Raw genomic sequence first — 24,501 nt, 5'->3', positions numbered from 1 at the left:
TCCACAAACCTTCATGATTTTTTTGATTATGGAAGGAGCTGAGAGATGTAATCTGGTCACTAAAGCTCTCCTACACATCGTATGGATGTTCACAGCCTGGGGGGGTTCATCACTTTGTCAATAACTCATGAAAATAGAAGACTAAATAACACCTCTTATAAATTCTGCAAGAAGTGTTTCACCACTGTTACACTGTAAATAGCAATAACAGAATTCCTTGAGCACCTTAAGCAATTGGACAGCAATGTCATTCACACACACAACTGTGTTGTTTCAGCCCAACCCTTGCAAAGGTGCACATTGTCGAGAATTGCTCAGGGCAGAACCAAGCCATATGATTTTCCAGACTCCAAACCAGATTATAGCCTAATGGTAACTTTCACTGCACATTTAAGACACACAAACGCAAGTTGTTCTGAAAGGCTGCCTCAGCAGTTAGCTGTTCAAGACAATCTGAGTACACATTGACAATTAGAGGAAGAAAAGGGAGAGGTTTAATTTTTTTTTAAAATAAACTTTTAATATGCTATATAGGCATGATCACTATGAGATCTTCCACCTATATGCAACACTACACACTGCAACACACTGCATTTTCACTATACATTAATAAGTCTGGGAAGAATATTCCTTCACTGGAAAAATATCATACAATCACTTAAATAAACAAGGACAACATTACAGTGCAAACAAAATCCTGGTTTTATTTATTCTGTAATTACTGAATACTTTCTAGAAGTCTTTTTAAAAAATAATCCCACAGAAAAAACCTTCCCACAGACAACCAAAATTTTCTGAGATTATTTCCTTTTGCTGAACCAAGAACCGTGATCTGACCCTTGAAGCTGTAATAATCTATATACACATTTGTATGATGCATATTGCCTGATTTGTAGGAAGCAAGTATTTTCCCAACGCACAATCTGCACACAGCAATAAAGTGGCACCTGTTGGCTTCAGTTGACTTTCAGTCAGGCTCATGACAAGAAAGATTCAGTAAAACAGTGATCCCCATAAACTAAAGACAATGTGCTTAAGAAAGCCTGGCAAGGCCTTGGTTAACGATGCTGTTGGTTTCTACTGGCAATTGCTGCTAGAGAAAGTAGAGGCTTACTTTTCCATTACAGAAGAAGAAAAACAGGCCATAGAACAGCAACAACAACGCCAGATTCTAAAAAATGCACTTCAACATGCAAAAGAAGAAATATACTATATTTCTGTCCCAAGGGCATGATGGAATTGCTGGAGCTCACATAGGCAGAGAATCAGACAACAGCAGATGCAATCTGATTCCTAATTTCTCTTGAGCTCTGCCACCTTCATGAACTCCTACTCTGGTGAGAGAAAAATATGCTAACTTAAAAATGCCTGTATGCTCTTGCCAAGTGGGTGATGTTCCCAAACGGGAAGTTTGGCTTCACTTGGAGAGGAATGTTGTCTCTTCATACTCCATTGTGCCACCCTTCTCTCAGAAAACCAGTATGAACCTATTCCAATGCAGCTTCAAATTCTGGGTGAGATAGTTTGACCTTCTATTGTTGCTGCACAGAATAACACTGAGCTCCTCACGTATGTGTGATCCACTTCTGTTTAAATTGTGTTAGATGGCATACAAAGAACAAGACAGGCTTAAAAGGAAGCAAAATGTTCATCACCAATGACATTCTATGGAACATCCTTGAGGTTCTTATCAGATTAGACAATACAATGCAGCACTAGTTTTACAGGCAGTAAGTGGTTATTCCGTTACAATTTTCAGATTTGCACTTCTTTCTAAGCATACATGAAATGGAATAGTAGTAGGTAAGAAAGCTGAATTAAATAACACACAATTTCACAGTCCTATTGCAGTCTGTAAAATACATAAACTGCATATAACCAGTTTGCTACTACAACAGCTGATGGGTTAATGCACAGCATTCTAGACATAGGTGAGAGATGGCAAAAAGTGAGGACTAGCAGGCTATTGATTCCCCAGTTCCAGTTTCTGCACAATTATATTTTTTTCACTTAACCCTTCCAATGAGCACAAAGAGCATGTAGAAAATCTCTCTCAAGTGGATGGGCACTGAGTTAGCAGGACTAAGGTACAGAGCAGCTTCTGCAGTGCTTCTGGCTGACAATGACTGAAATACAGCAGGAGGCTTCTGTTTGTGATGAAAATGAACACTGGGCAGAAGGTATATGTCAAATGACCATGTTTTAAGAATGTCTTCATACACCAGAAAAACAAATTCTACTCTGCTACATATGGCAGTCTCATTTATACAGCTGAAAAAGCCATCTTATGGAAAGGCGGTGTGACACACACTTGTTAGTTTGCTGCCTCAGTAGGACAATTGTTTGATCCAGATGAATGAGCAAGTGAAGAGTTTGCCTCCTAAAGCTTTATAAAAGCCTTTGACCACCCTCACGCATAAATACTAACCCACATATCAAAATAACTCATTCCAACTACTTAAAACATTATGGTGTAACTGCCCCAAACAGAATTAGCTGCCTGCATCCATGAATGAAACTTGCAAATGAAGACAGTAACCCTTAAGAGATTATTGTACCAAAAAAGGATAAAAATATACATCAAACTACTTTTTAATTATATCCCCTATTCATAAATAATTGACCATGATTTGCTCTCATAAAATTATTTTAAGACTGTGTGCCTAATAGGAGTTGAACATTTGACTACCCCAAGAAACTGCATTAAAAAAACCAAAACACACCAAGCTGAGTGACAGAGCCACAGGGACTTGCCACTAAGCAGCTCCTTCTCAGGTCCACCAAGAACACCCTAGGGTCCCTCAGAGTCAGGTTACCCTTTCACATGGAAAGGTTTCTCAGGGTAGCAAGAGAATTAAAGTTGCTGGTGTTTTACTGCCGAGAAGAACTTGTTGATTCTTCTCAAAACTTGGAGGAGGAACTTTTGTTGGGAAGTACTTTTAATTCACAGAGAAGCTCTGGGAATTAAATCTGTTCTCCTTGCACTAAAGTAAGATTTCTTTCTCTTATGTAGAAGTTCTAGAGGCAAGCTGCAGCATAAGAGTACCATACACAGTCCCATCCCCAACTCTGCAGAGTGCACACATTCTTAAGACTAAAGGCTGACACTTCCCATCACAGACTCAAGCACTGAATTCCAGCAATGAATTCTGTGCAACCCAGCTTACCTCTCACCTCCCATCCACAGGAAGGGGTGAGACTAGGTTATTAGAGGGTCCGCACAGCCACAGGGTAGAGCAGTGACAGGTGTTCTGCTCCTTTGATAGGCAGCTTTTTTGTGGTGTAGTAGTGGATGACTTCAGGAACACTGTCGAAGGGAGGGCTGTTCTGACCCAGGATGTATTTATCTTTGGTTTTCATCAGTTTCATGTGCATAAAACCTTGACTGCTCCTGTAAGAAAATCAAAGCGTTAGTTAATGCTTGTGCATAGGGAAGACAGAAGCAGCACAGCTTCTCCTTCATAACACAGAAACGTAGAACAAAATGCAAGCAGATCCTGGGTGGCCAAGATAGTGGCCAGACTGATAGACAGCAACTGCTAACTGCAAACCCCCCTGGACAGTCCAACACAAAGGCAGCCTAAGCTAGTATTTTGTTTTCATCACCTGTGCTGTCTGGACCCAGATGCAAGGCTATCTTACCCTGGAATTGATCCAGAGGTGTGTCAGAGGACAACCCCTTTCCTGTTCCTGCCCTTTCCCCCATGTTTTCCTGTGAACTTTTAATTTTCACTGCAAGCAATCATTACTTCTAGACCAAAAGGTATCATTGGGTTTGTCCTGTCAGAGGCCTGAGGCTCTCTTCACAGACACATAGGCAGGCCATAAGCCTCATTCAGGTGAGGCAAGACCTGCCCTGTTCTGTCTCATGGAGACCTCAGAACAGATCACAACCATCCCACCCCAGCAGCAACTTCCCAGAACACGGCTATATGGAGAACCCGGTGGCTCCAGCTGGGAAAACTTCCTCAGATGAGCCGATTCCTAAAATTAATGGCATAAAGACTTCCACCTGCCCCACATGGAGAAAAGGCTGCTACCCTACAGCCTTTCTGCAGGCAGAAACCAGTACATGACGCCCACACCAGAAGCATTCAATGCCTAGATGACCTTCCAGCCTGCATGTATGCTGCCTTTTTGAGGGAAGGCTCATGATTACACAGGGAAGAGTGGCACGGTAACTGCCCTCTCTGCCCCTGACCAAAAGCAACCCATCCAACATAGTGGCACTCCAACAGGTAGCACCCATGCTGCCATGTAGTGCAGTAGGTGGCAGAGGTGACCCTACCTCTTCCCAGCAGTGACCCTTCAGTGTCTGCTGTCTTTAGCATGCCATACAGGTCATTTTAAGAGTGTAAAGTTTAGCCAGGACAAAACAAGAGCACAGGACAGCTCCGACACTCCAAGATGTTAAATAAGGCCTAGAGGATTTTTATCGCTTGCTTGATGTCCCACTCCCAACTATTCTAGCTTCAAACCATTGTTTCTTCCAAGTGTGTCCAGGGGACAAAGACAATAGTGTTAAAATGGGTTGGCCTATGCCAGCAAGGAAACCCAGTTTAAGATGACACAGAAAGCTATAGCAGGAAAACACACCATGCCATGTTAAAAGCAACTTCTCTAAAATCTGCAATTTTCTAGTCATCAGGTGCAGCATTCCCTCCAGAAGTGCTTGTGGCACAGTCAAGCTCATATCTTTCAGATGTATTCAACAACTGCCTGATGAAGTGATCCTTTCTGGTGAGCAGAAACCACTCCAGACGCTGCAATTATAGCTGTACACGCTTAAAAGCTTGCTTTAAATATCAATTTCTTAGCAGAAAAAAATATCTCTTGAATCATAATTGCTCTCTAAATTATTTCCTTTAAACAAAAGTGGCATCTTTAAATACTTCATTAAGAGGACAGATGTACTGCTCCCTTTCTTCAGTTTACTATGTATCTACTTTGCTACAAAATGCCTTGAAAGTGTGCAAATAAATTAATGCAATCACAGATGCATGCTAATTTCAGGGGTACAGTAAGAACTGTAGAACAACCTCCCAAATGCACTTTAATGCAGAATGGGCAAGGACACATGCCCTTTTTAAAACAGAAGGAAAATGCTTTTAATGTAAACAAATGCTACAATCCATGTATTCATGACAGACAGCTGTTGCTTCCCTAAGAAGGACCTATGTAGACACTTAGGTTTGGGTAGTACATAGTCATTAATCTTACAGTATATTAAGTCTACTGCTACCAGAATTCCACAAACAAACAAACAACATCTTCTCTATATCATGACAGGTCAGTGTTTTGGGAGGCCACACTGTTTGTGAAGGTGAGTAAAAAAGATCGTGACCTAGAAGTTGTGGATAGCAGCCTGATAGAATTTAACCAAGCCAAACAAAAAGCTTCTGCCCTTTGGGTCGGAATAAACCAAAGCAGCAGCGCAAGCTGGGGCATGACTGTCCAGAAAAGGAACTATGGTGGACAGGATACAGAACATGACTCAACAGTCTGCCCATAAAGGCTTACTGCAGTCTGGTTTGCGTAGCAGAAGTGTACCAGCTGCTGGAAGAAAGTGACTACTTCCCCTACAGAGCACCAGTGAGGTTGAAACTGTAACTGGCACCCCATAAAAAAGAGAAGCCAACACTGGAGCAAGTCCAGAGCAGGGGCACTAAGCATGGTCTGGGTGTGTGGGAGCACATGATGTTCAAGGACAAGCTGAGGGAACTGTGTTTGGAGATGAAAAGGTGAAATGGAGGGCGTCAGGTTGCAGTCATTCATTGCCTACATGGGAGAGTAACAGAGAAGTCAGAAGTTTCTCAGAGCCAAAAAGCACAAGCTACAACAAAGCGAGTTCCCACTGGACATAGGTAAAACCTTCTTCATGAGAGTAGTGCAGCCCTGGGACCAGGAGATCTCCATCCTCACAAGTTTTCCAAATTTGCCTGTACAAATCTCTCAGCAACCTGATGAGTGTGTCCTGCTTGGAGCAGGGGGTTGGACTAGATACCTCCAGAGGTCTACTCCCAGCTAAATCTCACTAGAAGGCTATGTATAACCTTTACCCTTTGTATATTTTCAGAAACCACTAAGTAGAGCTTCTAGTTCAACAACAATTTTGATTTGAAAATTTTGTAAAAATCTACTATTAAGGAAAAAAGACCAAAAAGAATCAAAGAAATCTGTGAAATTAAATTTCAAGACTCCTAAGTAAAACTTTCCTGACATTGAAAATGTGAGTTCTATGCAATTATTTCACAAGAAAGCACAATAAAATCCACATCCATTTCTAGCTAGGTACGAAACACTATTAAGGGGAAGATCTGCAAAGGGTACAAGTTTTGACACCTGAGAGGTTCAAGAAAGTGAGAAGACAATCCAATGTGATGGCAGACAATACAAGATGGAGGCTGCATGGCAGATTTCTCACCTCCCACTGTTTGGATTTAGCCTTTGCCAACCAGCTAGCAGGGATGACATCACCTTGCAACCATCTATAGAAAAATCTTGCAGTTAATGGGGACAGGATTGTAGAGAAGCTATTATCCTGCAGGGAGATCCGTCCTAGTCTGGCACAAACACTAAGAAGCCAGCTGTCCTAACGGGGCAGGAGAGCAAGTACTGACTCCTGGAAACAGGGAACATGGTACTTTTCTGTGCATTTATGAATTTTAGAATCATAAAGTCTTCCTTTTTAATTTTGTTTTTATTTATTTTATTGCTGCCATCTTCAAGTTGCCAGCTCAGACCTAGGAAAGCAAAATCTGATTGCATGGAGAAAGGACGAAAACACTAGCATAATGGGCTTGCCAGATAAATATGGTGGAGACCATCCCCATCAATAAGCTAAGGCCATGGCCAACTGAGAGGCAGCTCCTTTGGGGTAAGTATCCTGTTCTATTCTATACTATTCACCGCTTTAGCTCCTTTTGGACCAGTGTTCTGGCTTGGCAGTCAGAGCTTCAGACCATTTACTTACAAACAACGGATTGTTTCTGCTGCTGGCTTTTTCCTGCATTGCAAAACAGCTGAAGTATGGCATGAACTAATAGTTCTGTGGTCATGTTGTTTCATGAAAGCACTGTCTCTGGCTCATAGCAATGCTGCGCAAGGCAGCTCCAGCAGCCCTTCTTATCAGAAGAATCTTGTCAATTTCTCTTCCTTTGATGACAGGTGTTTGAAAAGCAAGTTGCAACCACAGAGAGCTGCCCAGCAGGTAGTACAACTCATTAATGTATGCAAACTTTAACGCAGTTCACACCAATGCTGGATATCACTCTTTACCATAACAAAAATAATTTTTTGATCAAGAAGACTATGAAATACTACTAAGAAAATTGACCCTATAACAAAATCACCCACTCCTAAAAAGTAAGATATTTAACAATATATCACATAATTTTGCAGCTGCTGGTGCATACTGCTGGCAGCTAGCATGCACCTCTTAACACCTCTCACTTTTTCTGGCAATCGCTCAGTGAATTTTTCATTAAGAATATAGGGTAACACTTATACTAAATCAATTCCTTTCATGATAGCTGACTCAAAGACACTTGCACACAAAACTGATATGATTGGAGGCGGAAGGGTCACTCTCATCTTTCATAAACAGTAGCATGCAATCCAAATAGTTTGCATTTTGAGGACCAAACTTCCATTTCTGTTTCCTGACATTTCTTTCTTATTTCACAGCAATGGGGTGTCACCCCACATCCCTTCTCTTTTGGCAATTTGCATTACAATTTTAAAGGGCCATAGTCCTGCAATGTTATATTATTAACAAAGCAAACTGACTTGTGGGGTAGAAGGATTAAGCTCAATGTATGAAGGACTTCTCCTTGCATTCACTGCATCATCATTTTATCATCACAGCCCTCTGTGCCATTTGGCTTATTTAGCCATTGAAAACTGACTGTCTATGCTTAACAAACTTGGAGATTTTATTTGCACATAGCTTTTCTATTAAAACCAACTACTAACCAGGATCTTTGTGGAACATCCCAAGTGATTCAACTGTCAACTGTCCATGTTCAGATGAAAACCTGTGAGGGTTATCTTAATTGAGTTACCAATAATCTTCAGTCACCCTCATTCTCAGTTTTTTCCTCTGATTATTCAGTGACTTCTCTAACAGCCCCCAGTTAAGCACTAGCTCCCATTTTCTCTTCAAGGCAGTATATTGGAAAACTGGAAGGAAATAAATGGCCATCTAACCTAGCATTTTGACTATTGAAAAGCAGTTATTTCCCACATCCTACTCTTTCATGTCCCGCCTCCTCTGTACCTTCTCCCCTTCAGCAAATGTGGCGTTTCTTCAGCTTTTGGAGATACAGCAGGTCACAACCTAGAGCTCCTTTTTGCAGGTCTTCCCTTCAGTAGTGTTTTGTGGCTGGTTTGAAATGGAGGTAGATTTTATTGTGGTTTCTTGTGAAATAATTCCACAAAATTCACATTCCAGTCTATTTCTTCCTGTGCATTTCTATGGAGTTTTTTGGTTGTCCTAAAAAAACCCCTGAATTACTTTCATTAAGTAAAACCCAGTCTGAAAGGAAAGTCCCCAGAAATGGATTTCAGAGGTCATTTTGTGTAAATTCTGGGAAAGAGTGGAGGTGGCAACTGGAAGCTGTGTGAAATCACCCTTGAAGCTTTGCAATGTCAAGCATGCAAATTTTCTGTTCATAAAGAACTGAGAGGAGAGAATGTTCAGTTAATGAACTGATTTTACTGATTGCCAGTTTTTGCAGCCCATAGTTGTCACCATGTTGTTAATGATGGTCTGAGTTCTAATTTCTATCCCAACTACTTTTCTGGATGTCCAGAACTCTACGAATTGTGGATGAAAGCAAAGGTTACGTTTTCAAATACTTTCCTCCTTCCCTCCCTTCCTGCCTCCTTTTAGTTTCAAAAAAATATATTGTGAATCTGTTATCTGCCTTCCTTGTTCCAAGTAAACCAACAGAGCTGACACTAGTTGCAGCTAGAAATATCACACCAGACATTTCTCAACTGCTAGAATGAAGAACAAATTAAGTTGCAAGAAATCACCTCAGCACCTTGAAACCATACTTCCAGGTATATAGGATTTGAAACTGTTCACATCTACACTAAGGATCCTTCTGTGCTGCCTTTCCTTCCCCATTTGTTCTTGAAGTCTGTCTTAGTTTCCCCTTTTCTGGTATGCCTGAACTCATAGAGAATCAGTGCCTACCAGTTGTGGGCAAAGGCAGAATGCATCTACACTTATTTAACAGCAGTATTGCTGCTAGACCAATGTCTAGGATTACAGGGACACTGTTCAGAAAGGAACCTGGAAGTCGTACTCCTCCCTCTTCCTCCCTTCCTCTCCTCCAAACCCTTTTGATCTAATATGCAGAGATTACTGCAGTTTCAGGTAGCAATGAGGAAAAAGCCTCGTGGTTGAACCGGCTGTAAATCAGTTTCTGCTTAGTTAAGCACTGTTGGAGTCTACCTGAACAAGTACAAGCAGAACACATGCCTCATTGAAAGAGCTGAGAAATCGGTATTCCAACAGCAATAACTGTGAGAACCTGCCAGGCCCAAGGTTTTCAAAGAGCAGAACCTAAATGGCAATCCCAAATGCATATATGTGAGCACTAATGAAAGCCATTGAAGAGATGAGACATACACATTTTGCAAAAGAACATGCTAGGACCTGACCTAAGTCATATGATATAGTTACTATGTGAATCTGAATGTCACTGTGGTTTCTCAAATACAGCTATAATTATTTCCCAAATTTTTGTTCAACTGAGGGAGAACAGTCAAAAACCGGTGCCACTACAAACAACATTCACTCCTTCCTTTCCTACTGCAACCATTCCCATGAGTTTCAGAGTATTCCTAGTTGCTAAATCCTGCATGAAATTACTTTGGAACTCTCAAGGACAGCTGTTTACACATGATCAATACTTATATCTACTTGATAGTCACACCTTCTTTAAAACGTTTTCCAACACAAGCGTAAAACCAAGTGACTTTGAATTACAGCTTTCCCACACATTTTCCTTCAGTTTTCAAAACCCAATGAGGATGGGAAAGGAATTGTGTGGACAGCTCACCAGACTGTGCTTATTTTGATCTTATGCCTGGAGTGTGATACAGAAATGTTCAAGAAATATTAATTAGATATTAAATTTAGTATTTTTTTTCAGAAGTTGTTAATAGCTTTGTAACATAATTCATGTTCCCAATTAGAAAAATTGGCCAAGCCTTTTGAACAGTTTTTTCTGAACAAAGTGCTGTTTTATCAGAACACATTTTCTGCATTCATTCCAATAAAATGTCACTTGGACAAGGAAAAAAAGTAATAACTTTGCAGCAACATCAGAGAAAAAATGTTCTAGCAATGCAGTAAACACTGTTGTGTTGTTTTGTTTTTCCATTCTGAATTGCCTTTCCATTTCCAAGTTTTATTTTATATTATATGCTGTCACTCTGAGCAAAACCTATAATGTTTCATGCCAACATACAGCAACAAAGAAATAAATTAAAATATCTTCTGAAGAAGAAAAATTATCTCCCCTGCCAGATCAGTGATTACTTTGAAAAATCCTTTACTGGAGATATTCAGGGGCTGACCTGTCCACTGCTTCTCCTGTCTCAGCTCTGTGTTTTCAAGCACAGGATACAGAACACTGTCGTTCTACACCTAACAGCCACTATATCCATGGTACAGTACACAGTGTCTCTTCCCCTACTAGTAAGGGCTAGCAGTGTCCATCTGCCACAGTGTCCAACACATGAATACTGATCCATCGAGCCCAGGCTCTGTTCTCTATAACCCGTTCCCATGTGCTGATTTGAACACAGTAGGGGTATTTAGCTTGTTGGAATTCTGTAGAAGTGACAGAATCTTTGCTGTCTGCTAACAGCCAGGCCCTTATCATTACTGTTTAGGCCAGCAGCAGACTAGTAACACATTTGTAAATACTTTTATTCAACTGCTGATTTAGAGACCTATCAAAAATCCTGCTACCTCTTTATAACTACATTGGAAGCAAGGGGTTTTTTTATATATATAACAAGTTACTTTTGAAAAACATACTGCATGTTTTAAATCAGCTAAAAAGTACAAAGTTCAGCATGACCCAAAGACCCAAACTACCCAAAGTCTATGTTCTCAACTCTGGAAAACAGGACCACTTCTACAGATCAATCCTGCGTTTTCACCATGAGAAAAAAACTTTGCTTGCAGGCCCCTTTGCTATTCCGGGAAAACCTCATGCCAGTTTATGAGTCCACAGGATCAGGTTGTCAGTGGACATCAGCCTCTCTGAATGTGGTTCTGTTCTCCCTTCATGACAATGATTGTGCAGAAATTATCTGACAGAGCAGAAAGCAAAGCCCATTACTGTGCTTACTCACAGTTTGCCCATTTAGCTGACTTGTGAAATAGTCCTGATCTAAAATTAAGAATAGCCACATTTCTCAAAACTAGAATGTGAGTCAGGAAATGAAATGGTGCAGGCATGGTGCACACTGCTGCAAGAAGCCTTGGGAAGGGGAAATCCTGACTGAAATAATTAGCTATTAGAGCCCAACCAGTGGCTGGTCTTCACTGAGCATGACCGAAATGTAATACCCTATACTGAGATGTTGTTCTGTCGTTCATTAGGAAGGCACCTCTATGAGCTTCATTGATACACAGTGTTGGAGTCTACCTGACTCCAGTCATTGCGTAATACCTAAACCACACTTATAAGTGAGAGATGGCTCTCTTCTTCACTTTGCACATCTACTTCCACCGCTTTCACTGGCCTGCTTGCTAGTAAGTAACAGACCTAATATAAGGAGCTTGCAACTAGGTAGTTGCAAGTATGCAAAACCTAGTTGCGACAATGGCAGCCAGAGACTAGGTGCCCTGGCCACAACACAGTTGCCAGGAGCATGGTTGTCTGTTTTTTACCCAGTCTTATGCAATTAAAACTAGATTTAAGGAAAGAGTGGGAGGGTATGAGTAAGTCAAATACCTGCAGCCCTGAAGGAATACAATGTAGGTCTGCTGAAGGAAGTATGAAAGAATGCAGTGCTGTCCCTCAGGCCTTTGGGATCATTTTGTTCTGGGAAGGTAGACCACATTCCTTCCCTCTTCTGCTATGGAGAATTTAACCAATGCCAACAAAGAAGCCCAGCTCTCTGGATCAAAATCCATAGAAAAATGCTTTTTGCCTCAAACATTTGTCATCAACAATAACAATTCCTTTTTTCTAACTGAGATGAGCAACACACGAATCTGTACACCATAAAGACCTTTGATGCCCCCAGAGGTAGTCAATTCACATGCAATTAATTTTCCATGGGTAAGCTATGGTATCTCAAAATAACAGACACTGACATGAGCAACTTAAACTACCCTGATGAATATTTTATCTACAGATGCATTTTTATTTGGTAATGAAGCAATTTTGATGCTTATTTCATACATTTGGAACAGTCATCTTTGGAATTTAAATCAGACAACTCGTGGAAATTTCCCACGTGAGTTAAGCCTGTCTGGCCCTTTATAAAGTCCACAGAACACAGAAAGCTTTCTGCTACTGGAAAAGATGATCTTCAGAGATGTCTCCACTGTGCAATATTCAGTTATATTAAATTAAATTGAGTAAGTGCTACTATCCTTTAACTTTTCAAATACAGGTAATATTGGTGTAGATTCTCATTGCCAGACATTTCTGTGTTTTGGAAATCTAAAGTTAGCTTTTTGTTACTAGAGGAAAGAAAACCATAAACCCAAAAACCAGAGTAAGAGCTTTTTTTTTTTAAAAAAAACAAAACAAAAAAACCAAAAAAACCCCAAGTTTGCTACAGGAAGCTAAAGAACAGACTTTCAATCACTGTCAACCTCAATACAGAATCAGGATGTCATTCTTCCTTTTCCTTGGACTCAGAAACTTGTGATATTTAACTGAAGAAAATGCTGGTGAAGGTTCCTGAAAAGCACAAACACACCTGAAAGACAATGGTGCATATGAATGCCTGGAGGATGCACACAACATTTTGACAGGAATAGATGCTGCAATTTTTGTCCAAATGATATCAAATGATTAATAAAATTGAATGTATTGTTAGTAGTTTGACTTTAAAACAATTAGAACAAATGAGGAGTTAAAGGTTAACTCAAGTTACAAGCAATTTTTAATGCCCTGCTAGATGCTTCATTAAACACCAGCAAGTTCTTTGCTTAAAAAAGGAAAGTACCACCACAAGATGAATGAGCTGACTGGAAGTTTACCACAAGAAGCACTAACTAGGGGAAAGGTAGTTCTGGCAGTTGACTCATTGACCACTGACTCAAGAAATACCCTAGACCCAAAAAGAAGTTGAGACTGAGCATGCAAACTAATTAACATGAGAAGTGAGAGAATTATTTGACAAACAGGAAACTGAGCACTAAGTAATGAAGGAATTATATAACGTGTAAGCAATGAAGACTGATGTCTTTGCTTGCTGAACTGTATAAATAGTGTAAAGTTTCGACAATTGGAGAGCTAGGCATTTGTGGGTGATCACCTAGCTCCCTACTTTGTGCAAACTAGAATAAAGGAATAGAAATACCTCAGCTCGATGTGTGAATTGGCGCTGCACACCAGGTAACGAACCCGCCTATGGGATGACACAAGAATGATCTTAGAGACACAGAGCTACACAATGACCAGAGCTTACCTCACCCCACAAAGGAATTCCACATCCCACTGACCTGCAAATCAGCTCTTTCTCTTTTCTATGACTAAGTAGAATCTTTTTGGCTAAACAACAACAATAATAAAGAAAACACAGGGTCATCTATCAAACAATGCAAACACAGATGACAAGTAACTCCTTAGATTTCAGTATTGACCAGTTAGATATCAGAACCCTAGCTTTAATGAACAAAAATGGAAAAAGGTGGTGCTTCTACACATTAAAAGAAGTGTCTTTTGCTCTTGTAGCACTTGGGTAGGCTTGGAACTGCGTTTTAGAAAAGTCCGTTTCAGCTGTCTAATTTTGTCCAGTTGTAGCCAGCATTCTGTCAGTCCCTTGATAACCTATTTCTACAAGGCAACTTCTTTTTAAAACTAAATTAAATATCTCTCTTTTTACTCCCTTATGTGATTGATTTATGCAGTTACACAGCAAACACCGTTTTATTATTTATCCCAACGTGCCAACGATTTTTGCACATTTTACAGCAGGAGAGCTAGTTGTACAATGCCAGAAACTCAGTACTGGAGTTCACTGCCTTTTTCCAGTCAACCCTCATATATATAAACATACAAATAATTCACTCTCATGGCAGTTTGCTCTCAATACATATTAAAGAATTTGCCAGCAGATGACAAATTACTGTCATGTGCTCCACAAAACAAGAGGGCATAGCGAATTCATTCCTGTGTATGTGTGGATTTGTGCAAATTTAACTGTTCCACAGTATTTCCCCTAGATGTTCTTTCTCCCTCACAGATATGTCAACATGTGTGCCCCTTTATTTCGTGTAGTCACTGATGCGAGTATATAGACATTCTGTTTGCCTCTTACCTATCCCTATCACAGGCTGAGATATATCTGCTGACTATCCCATTTGCTATAAAAGCCAGCTGAAGACCATCTTTTCAAATTTTGTAGATCACGGATTTAAAAGCTTATATTTGTTCTATCCCTGTTGCTCATCCACTGCCTGATCCCAAGGAGTTCATCACATCTCTGCCCTCATCCTCCTGCTCATACAACATATCTGTGCCACGTCTGGCTTCTGGAGCTTTCTTGTGCCTGCCTACATACTAGATAGTAAACATGCAAAAGTATCAGTCCAAGGATACAACAGAAACAGCATGCTTCATGAGTTATTGGGGGAGGGTGAAAGAGCAGATCCAACCCCTGAAAAAACCCACCAGACTAGGGGTTTGCACTCACAAATTTTCCCACCAGTGAGTTTAGCATGTCCCCTGCTCACAGATTGCTGTGAAAAGCCCATATACTGCAAAAACACTGCAAAAGCAACACAGCTGCTGTTATTAAACACAGCTTCTCAGGCCTGCCACATCTGTATCAGCTAAACCCATGTAAAAAAGGAAAAAACCTACAGCCAGGATGCTTAGTCTAGTGGGAGGATACAGGCTACAGCCACCTGAGTGCTTTTCAAAAAAAAAATCTGTTTAATGCAGAACACATTAACAAATGAAAGGTGACTGCAGCATTTCAATAAGGCTTCTGCAGCCTGTCATGATTTTCAATCGATGCATTTAAATAGTGAAACAATCTCTGCTCAAATTTATTACACTTAACAGCAAGACATCATGCTTGATTAGATAACCAAGAACAAATTCTATAATCACTTTAGGACTGTAGTTCAGTAGACTGTCAGAGCACCAGACTGGATGGCTTGTCACAGTAACCTCATAGCTTCATCTTCATCAGCACTCTCCCACGTTAGAAGTACAATCACAGCAGAGATTGACACCCATTTCTTCAGGTTGCTGCCTGAATTACCATTTCAACATAGCTGAATTGAGAAACAGGCCTTAGGGGGGCACCCAGAAGCAGCTCTAAAGTTCCTGAAGAAAATAGCTAATGAAGCTGGACTCTGGGAGATGCAAATCTAATGTATATCCTAGTTGTCCTGTTGTAACCAGTTTGGCTGGTGAACATTTGCCTTACACCAACAGATTTCACTTGGTTTACTGTGCTCAGCTCTCTTCTCTCATACATCAGAGTGCTTCCAGCCTCTCATGTGGAGGGTCCTAGCTTAAGACAATCCACCTGCTTTTACAAGTTTGACAACATTCTTTTTTTGGTAGAGCTGGTTTACACATAACCAATTTAAATAAGGCCTTAAGGTTTCGTTCAGTCTGCCATGAGACCACACAGCTGATAAAGGACTTCATTCTCTACCCGGGCAATTCCCCTGTCTAATGAGCAGGGGTAACGTTCTTAGGAACAGCATAGGAAGAAAAGCAGAAAATCATAAGGAGATTTCAGAGGTGGGGAAGCTGAGAGATGTTATGGTTGAAATCCAGTAAATACTTTTGTTTCAGTTGTTCTTAGGAAGCCTCTGTTCTCTCTCTTGCTTCTGGCAAGGAATGCAGCCAAGGATGTGCTCTTGTGAATCACAGATGACTTAGCATTTGAACAGACACATCAACTCCAGAACACACAACAGTAGCAGTGGCACCAAACCCCAGCCCCCTCCATGTTGTTCCAACAAGACCAAAGAAAGCTATGTGCTTTAATGGAAATCAAACAGAACACAAGTTTGACCCACGCAAAGGGTTTTAGAACAACCTTGCTACATAAGTCTTTCACAGTCTGTGCAACAGCCCATGGGGAACCGATTGCCTCTGTTTTCCATTGCACTAGCAGATCTCCTGGTACTGACTGAAAACACCAAGCATGCAGATGCAAGGGAAAGACAGGCTTCAAGTAGAGAGGGACCTGGAAATACCTAAGGATACTAGCCCTTCAGTTCTGTGAGACAATAAAAGCCCCTGCTGCTCTGGTGCCTCTCCAGACTACTTAAGATCTGCGGTGTGGCACACAGTTGTTTCTAGCTGGGTAGTGTGAAGAGCCAAGGATAGGCATGCGTGGGTCTGATATCATTTAAAATGGATTAGGCTGATATCATTTAAAATGGATTAGGCTGCACAGCACTATCTAGAGACCTTTAGTATTCCATGGGATAACAGGCAGCCTTGAGGCATTAATGAGATCATTCTAGCATGTCAATTCACAAGGTCAGAGCTCAGTCACAGCCTGCCTGTGTTAAGTCATGCTATATGGTTGTTGAATCAATGCACTGAAGAGGTGGGATTAAATTATGAGATGAAGGCATAAAGGAAGTGTCCGAATATACAAAGCCTGCTGGGGTGACTTAGAGGGTAGCCATGGTTACCTTTACTGGCTGAGTACCTGTTATGCCCGTGGACTTAGCAGCAAGGCAAACTCAGATTCACTGACCCATTTGGAGTGACAGAGCTATAGCTAGCAATATAGGTCCCAGTCCTTCCTGCAAAACATACCAACATGGGGCTGGCAATCAGGACACCCCTTAATTTCCAACATAAGGAAAATGCACTGACAAGAAGAGAGAATAAACAGTAAGGTGTGGAAAGTAACATGTTAACCAGCAAGCAGCTTATGCAGGGGAAAAAAAAAATCAAGTTACTATAATTGTACTGGAAGCATGGACAGTCACACAGTTTTTGGGAAACGAGCAGTATACCTCTAGTCAAAAGGCTTCTAAGAAGCAGATATCAAACACCTGGCAGCCACTCAAACAGGACACAAGGACTAGAACAGAACCATGACGTGTGGGGCTTGAGACTGTTGTCTATTATCACCAGCTTCAATCTGCATAGCAATGAATTTGGTGAAATCATGACAAGAAACAGTTAAAACTATAGTCAGCTTCAAAGCCAGTATTTGCCTATTAGCATGTGTCTGCCCTCCCTAACAAGAGGGTCACAGAGTGCTTCCTGAGATGTCATTACATGGAAACACAGGCCACAGAGTGTGTGCTAAGCAGAGACACTGTACAGATAATATCAGAGCAGGACATATGACAAGGACCTAGGGCAAGTTTCAGAAGAAGCAAGAAGCAGAGTCCAACCAGCATGGATATTCAGGAATTAGTTGCAGAGAAGGGCTGCTCATTTTTTCCACTGTAGCATCTATCAACTCCAGAGCTAAGATTCAAGAACTGTATCCTAATGCAGTTATTGTAGGTTAATGAAACAACTGACTAGGTTGCAAGTTTGTAACAATTACATGTGGCTGGTCAGACTTAATTTTGTGCTACAACTTTACTAACAAGCATCCCCGATAAGTACCATGTGTCTTAGTAGTGTGCGACCAGATACTCCACAGCCAGTGCATTTTATTTTGCACATCATAAATGCACCAGTAAAATAAAACAGAAATTTGATGGTGAAAGGTTCTGTTCTGAACATTATTTGACTATGCACATTCAACAACCTTCAAAAACCTTAATCTTTTGTAGGTATCTGACACCTTACAGAAGGCCTCAAGTACCCCCAAGCCTGCCTGTTAAAGGAAAAGTGGGCAAAGCCTGTTTTTATACCATCCTACAATGTCAGTCCTGATGGATTGGTGCAGTAACATGTCAGGCTTTGTGCAGCAGATGTAGGACAAGCACACTATTACAAAGAGTCTCTTCCTCAGTGTCATCAAAAACACTGCAATGAGGCACCTATATACAACTCCAACCATGCTCTTACTAGCAGCCCCAATGCCTGCAGCTCTTTGATGATTTTTTTAGAAGTGAAGTCTAGTTGCATAACCTTCTCACATCCTAGGTATCATAATGAAAATTAACTGCCTGCCAGTGACATCAGTAAGTCTACAACTGAATGTTTCAGGGACATTTTTCTGTAAACAGAAGTAATTTTACTTTCGCAATGGGATCACCACCATGATCTATGCTGTATACATCCTCACTAAGATATGAGGAGGGGATGGCTGGTTGCTGTTGTGTCTATGGTTAATGCTGCCAACTACCCCAAGCACACCTTGTTTGAGCACTTCTATACAAACTATACATCTTTTCTGGTGAAAATGGGAGGTGAAACAGTGTGTCTATATAAATGTCACTCAAAGACGAAGCACTGGGTAGAGTACAAAGCTGCCTGTAGACTTAGCTTATTCACTGAAGTCAAACTATGAAAGAACACAGAGGCTTGAAATCTCTCAGGGGAAAACATAGGACTGCTTAAATTAGAAACTCATTGAGACACACTTCGGGAACAGAATAAAAAATATAGAATAGTTTGGGTTGGAAGGGATCTTTAAAGATCATCTAGTGAAACCCCTCTGCAATAAGCAGATATCGACTAGATCAGGTTTCTCAGAGTCCCATCCACCTTGTTATTGAACATTTCTAGGGATGGAGCATCTACCATAACTCTGGGTAACCTGTTCCCATGCTTCACCACCCTCATAAAAAAATGTCTTCCTTATATCTAATCTGAATCTCCCCCCTTCTAGTTTAAAACCATTACCCCTTGTCCTATTGGCAACAAGCCCCATTAAAAAGTCTGCCCCCACCGTACTTATAAGCGCCCTTATTTAAAGTACTGAAAGGCCATAATAAGGTCCCCCTGGAGCCCTCTCTTCTCCAGGCTGAACAACTCCAACTCTCTCAGCCCCTCCTCACATGAGAATTCTCTCTCTCTCTGCTCTCATGAGAATTCACCTGGAGTATTGCATCCAGCTCTGAAATTCTCAGTACAGGAAAGACGTGGACTTTTTGGTGTGGATCCAGACGAAGGGCCACAGAATTGAGCAGAGGGGCAGAATCACCTCCCTTGACCTGCTGGCCACGCTTCTTATGCAGCCCAGGATATGGTTGGCTTTCTGGGCTACAAGTGCACATTGCTGGCTCCTGTCCAGCTATTCATCCGCCATTTCTTCTCCACAGAGCTGCTCCCTATCCTTTTATCCCCCAGCCTGTATTGATACTGGGAGTTGCCTTGACGCAGGTGCAGGACCTTGCACTTGGCCTTGTTGAACCTCAGGAGGTTCATATGGGTCCACTTCCTGAACTTGCCCACATCCCTCAAAGGCATTCCAACCCTCAGGCATGTCAACTGCACTACTCAGCTTGGTGTCATCTGCAAACCTTGCTGAGCGTGCACTCGATCCCATGGTCTACAGCACTGATGAAGATGTTAAATAGTACTGGTCCCAAAATAAACCCCTAAGAGACACCACTCATCACAGATCTTGATCTGGACAATGAGCTGTTGACCACTGCTCTCTGAAGGCAACCAGCCAGCCAATTCCTTATCCACCAAACAGTCCATCTATCAAATTCATGTCTCTCCAGTTTAGAAGGAAGGCTGTTATGGGGGACCACATCAAAGACCTTACAGAAGTCCAGATAGATTACATCAGTATCTCCTCTTATCCACTTACGTCATTCCGTTGAAGAAGGCCACCAGATTGGTCAGGTAAGACTTGCTCTTGGTGAAGCCATGCTGGCTGTCTTGAATTACCTCCCTGTCCTAAGTGTGCTGAGCATAGTTTCTAGGAAGATCTGTTCCATGGCCTTCCCAAGCACAGAGGTAAGGCTGATAGGTTGGTAGTTCTCAGGGTCCTCTTATCTATTCTTTTTAAAAATGGGTGCAATGTTTTCCTTTTTCCAGTTACAGAGACTTCGCCTGACTGCCATGACTCTTCAAATACTATGGGCAGTGGCTCTGCAACTACATCAGCCAATTCCCTCAGGACTCTAAGATGCACCTCATCAGTCCCATAGATGTATGTAAGTTCAGGTTCCTCAGGTGGTCATGAACCTGACCTTCTCTTACAGTGGGAGCAATTTTGCTCCCCTAGCCACTGCCTTGAGGTCCATTCACTCCAGAGGTATAGGAAGAAAGTTGCCAGTGAAGACGGAGCCAAAAAATATTACTGAGAGTATCTCAGCTTTCTTTTTATCCATTGTTAACAGTTTGCCAATTGTATTCATTGAAGAGTATGCTTTTTTTTGACCTTCCTTTTCTGGTTGGCATACCTATACAAGCTCTTATTATTATTATTTGCATCCTTTGCCAAGTTCAGCTCCAGTGGCACCTTGGCCTTCCTGACTCCATCCCTACACAACCAGGCAGTTTCTCTATACTGTTCCCAGGATACTTGCCCCTGCTTCCACTGCCTTTGTATTTCCTTCTTGCCCTTTCATTTGACCAGTAGGTCTTGACTCAGCCATGCCAGCCTCTTGCCTTCTTTTCCTAATTTCTTACACCTGGGGATTGAGAGCTCTTGTGCTATGTTGAAAGTATCCGTAAATATCTGTCAGCACCGTTGCGCTCCCTTGTCCCTAAGGGCAGTTTCACAGGGGGTTATACTGACTAAGTCATTGAACAGCTGGAATTTTGCTTTCCTGGTTCAGGGTCCTGACTTTACTCTTTGCCTGACCCATATCCCCCAGGACTGCAAGCTCCAACCTTTGTAGCCCAGGCTGCCTCCAAACTTGATGTCTGATTAGCTTACTTGCATTGGTGACCATCAGGTCCAGTGTCACATCCCCTCTAGTAGAGCTGTCTATTACCTGGCTTAAGAAGTTATCCTCAATGCACTCCAGGAGTCTCCTGGACTGCCTACAGCTCACCGTGCTACTTTTCCACATGATGTTGGGGTGGTTAAAGTCCCCCAGAAGGATGAGAGCCTGCACGCATGATGTCTCCTGTAGCTGGAGTATGAAGGCTTTGTCAATAGGCTCCCTTTGATTGGGTGGCCTATTGTAAATACCAACCACAAGGTTCCTTTTGTTGCCTCCGTTTCTAATTCCTACCCATAAGCTTTCAGCCTGCTCATGGCTGTTCTTCAAACAGGTCTTCACAATCTATCTATTTCTTGATCCAGAGGGCAACCCTTTTATCCCTCCTTCCTTCCTGTCCCTTCTGAACAGCCTGTAGCTATTGATAGACACAAGCCAGTCATGGGATTCATCCCACCAAGTTTCAGTAATGGCAACTAGGTCATAGCTTTTCAGTAGCACAGTGGCTTCCAATTCCTCCTGTTAGTTGCCCATGTTGCATGCATTGGTGTAGAGGCACTTCAGCTGAGCTGGCAGCCATGTCACCTTCCTAAAGGGAATACACTTTAATTCCTTTGAGGTATTTCACCAGTGTTCCCCTACCGGCTCCTGTTACCTCAGGAAACTCTGGTTCATCTCCATAAGACTTCAAGTGTGCTCCAGGGTACCCAGCATGTCTCGGAGCAACAGGGTGAGGGCCCTCACTAGCACCCCGTCCCTCTAACCTTTGCATGTCATCTTACAGATTGTCACAGGCAAGCTTTATATTATCCCCCTCCCCCTTCAAGTCTAGTTTAAAGCTCTATCAATAAGCGCCACTAGCTCATGAGCAAAAACCCTCTTCCCCCTTTGAGAAATGTGAATCCCACACAATGCCAGTAGGTCGAGTGCTGGTAGATCATCCCATCGTCAAAAACACCGATATCGTGGTGGTGATGTATTAATTCTCTGGCTCTGTCTGTTTCTTCCAATGTCACTGCCCGCAACTGGAAGGATAGAGGAAAAATACCTGTGCTACAGATTCACTTAACCATCCATTCCAAGGCCTTGAAGTCTCTTTTGATTGCCCTTGGACTACACATTGCAGGTTCATTGTCACCCACACGGAAAAGCAATCATGGGTAATAGTCCAAGGGTGATACCAGGCTAGGAAGTTTCCTAGTGATATCCTTAAGCTGGCCCCACAGAGGCAGAAGACTTCACTAAGAGGCAGGTCTGCCTGGCACATTGGACTCTCTATTCCCCTCAGAAGCGAGTCACCTACAACTATAACCCATCTTTTCTTCCTCATTGAGGTGGTCGTGACATGGGTGGAGGTAGGCCTTTCTGACCTTGACAACATTTCTTGTGTAGATGGACCATCATTTATATCACCCATTGACTGACCTTCCACATACAGAGCTTCATACCTGTTGCACAGAGGCACTTGGGAAGGCAAGGTAGGCAAGGAGGGGGCTGGCCTGCCACCCTGGGTGTGGGCTTGCCTCCATCCAGTCCTTTCCTTTTGGCTACTGCCTTTCGCCTGGCAAGGGGAGATACAAGATCCCCTCCTTGATCTTGGTTTTTTTTTCTGGTGGTTGTTTCTGCATCAGGAAGGGCAGACCGTGGTTCCACCAGCCTATCTCTTTCTTAAACTCCCGATGCTCTTTAACCTTTCTACTTCCTCACATCTTTCTGCCACCAGGCTGAACAGATTGTCTACTTGGTGATATCTCACACTGCTGTTCTCACTGCTACCATCCATTACTAGTGAAAGGCTCTGGCATGCCTTGCACTCACATTTCAACAAAAGATGAAGGAAGCAGGAGAATCCTGCAAGTCAAATAGTAACAGGGATGTAAGATTGCATGGTAATGAAATGAATGGATTTCTCGCTGACCTTAAGGTAAACTGGTACAAAATAACCTCATCACAGGCTGATGTGATGCCTCTAGGCAAGGGAATCAGCACACAAAATAGTATCCCATGTTTGGTACTTTGAAGGGCTAGCTTCTCACAGCTAAAAGTAGTCATAAACCAGGTTGTGAGGAAATCTGGCCAAAGATTATGAGTGAAACCTGAGAACTGTCCAAGAACTTAACTTTTTGAGCTTAAGGAACAAGATCTCCACAATTACCAAAACTCTTCAAAATCTTTGATTGGAAAACCATCTTAATTAAGGAAAGGATTAGAAAACAACAGTGAATTATATATTCAATGTCCTAAATAGGGGGAGAAGGGGAAAGAGAGCCTTATGGCAGTGAGCAAAAATCAGATGTGAACAGCAACATCAAACATAACTTTGTCAGTAGTTTGCAGATGGTAATGGTCAGTGAGATGGCACATAAACAGAAGCAGGTTTATAGCAAAGAAAGTGTGGTTAAATGACATGATTCTTTACTCAGCTAAATATTTTTGAGAGAAAACAGTGATTGCATTTGCAGGATGTCAGGAGACCTGCTGGAAAAAGAGGAAACTGATCACCAGCTAATAGATAGGACGTGAATTCTCACTACAATACCATGGGCTTAAGAGGATTATGTGAGCTTTGAAGGGGCCATAGGAGAACTGTCATCACCACAGGGAGGTGGTATACAGAATTAGACTGCGTCAAGAGGCTAGAGTCAGCACTAATTTTGATAAATGTATGGCAGAAGAACTGAAGAGTAGTGGAAGAATGTTAGGCTCCAAACCCCAGAGATTGATGGAGGTCAGTCATTTAGTTATCTTAACATAGAAGATGTCATGGGGAGACTTAAAATAAGTACCACCAAGAAATCTGGTTTAGAAAACTTTGGAATACAACATACAAAGACACTACAACATTCAAAAGGACATTAAGGGCCTGCATCCAGACGTCCAAAATTGCAAAATAAAAATTTAATTGTTACCTTCTCCTCTTGAAATTGTGCTCTGGTTGAATAACAAAAATCACTGTGCTGATGCAAGAACTAAGTGAAATATTTTTTTTTAAAAAAAAGTCTTATTCCAAAACTTGCAAGAATTTTACAGAAAATTTAAGCCTACACATCTCTGAAGTATGTGCTATTAATGCTTCAGTGTTTGAAAATAGTTAGAGGATTACTGTATCAGAGAATACACAGATCAAATGGCAGAAGGGACAACAGGAGCTAAACAGCATTTCTAAAGTGGGTGTGTTCCAGCTCATGGCGGACAGACCTCTGTATTACACAGAGATCCCAACAATGGCAGCAAAGGAATCAAGATCTAAAAAACAGGCCTGCAAAATATTTTTCTTAAGCCCAAGAAGAGAATCTTAAAACTAGGTTAACAGATGCACTTCTTGTCAGCCCAAGGTGGGGATATAAAACCAGTCTGAAATTTACTCTTTAGACCATCAGGCTAAACCAGGGTAGAGTAGATGTGGTCCTTCATTTCTAATGAACTAACAGATGTAAAAAGGGTCAGGTTTGGTGCTGTCTGTGAAAGCGTTACCTTGTCATAATCAAATATCACCA

The 24,501-nt window shown here is 41.7% G+C and overlaps 1 protein-coding gene across 2 annotated transcripts in view; it reads right to left on the bottom strand.

Annotated features, from left to right (window-relative positions):
• Window positions 1-678: 678 nt before the first annotated feature.
• Window positions 679-24,501, bottom strand: part of SHB (SH2 domain containing adaptor protein B) — an 83,291-nt gene continuing 59,468 nt past the window's right edge. The window contains exons 6-7 of one of the 2 annotated variants that reach the window (XM_056325150.1): window positions 13,570-13,617; window positions 679-3,391 (exon numbers count right to left, since the gene is read on the bottom strand). In XM_056325150.1, coding sequence (XP_056181125.1) covers window positions 3,208-3,391; window positions 13,570-13,617 — 232 coding nt within the window. In that variant the 3' untranslated portion in view covers window positions 679-3,207. The remainder of the gene's footprint in view (window positions 3,392-13,569; window positions 13,618-24,501) is intronic. The other variant, XM_056325151.1, reaches the window with a different exon arrangement.

This window comes from Falco biarmicus, chromosome Z (assembly GCF_023638135.1).
Source record: "Falco biarmicus isolate bFalBia1 chromosome Z, bFalBia1.pri, whole genome shotgun sequence".
Classification (NCBI taxonomy): Eukaryota; Metazoa; Chordata; class Aves; order Falconiformes; family Falconidae; genus Falco; species Falco biarmicus.
This window is presented reverse-complemented; position numbering and strand designations above follow the sequence as displayed.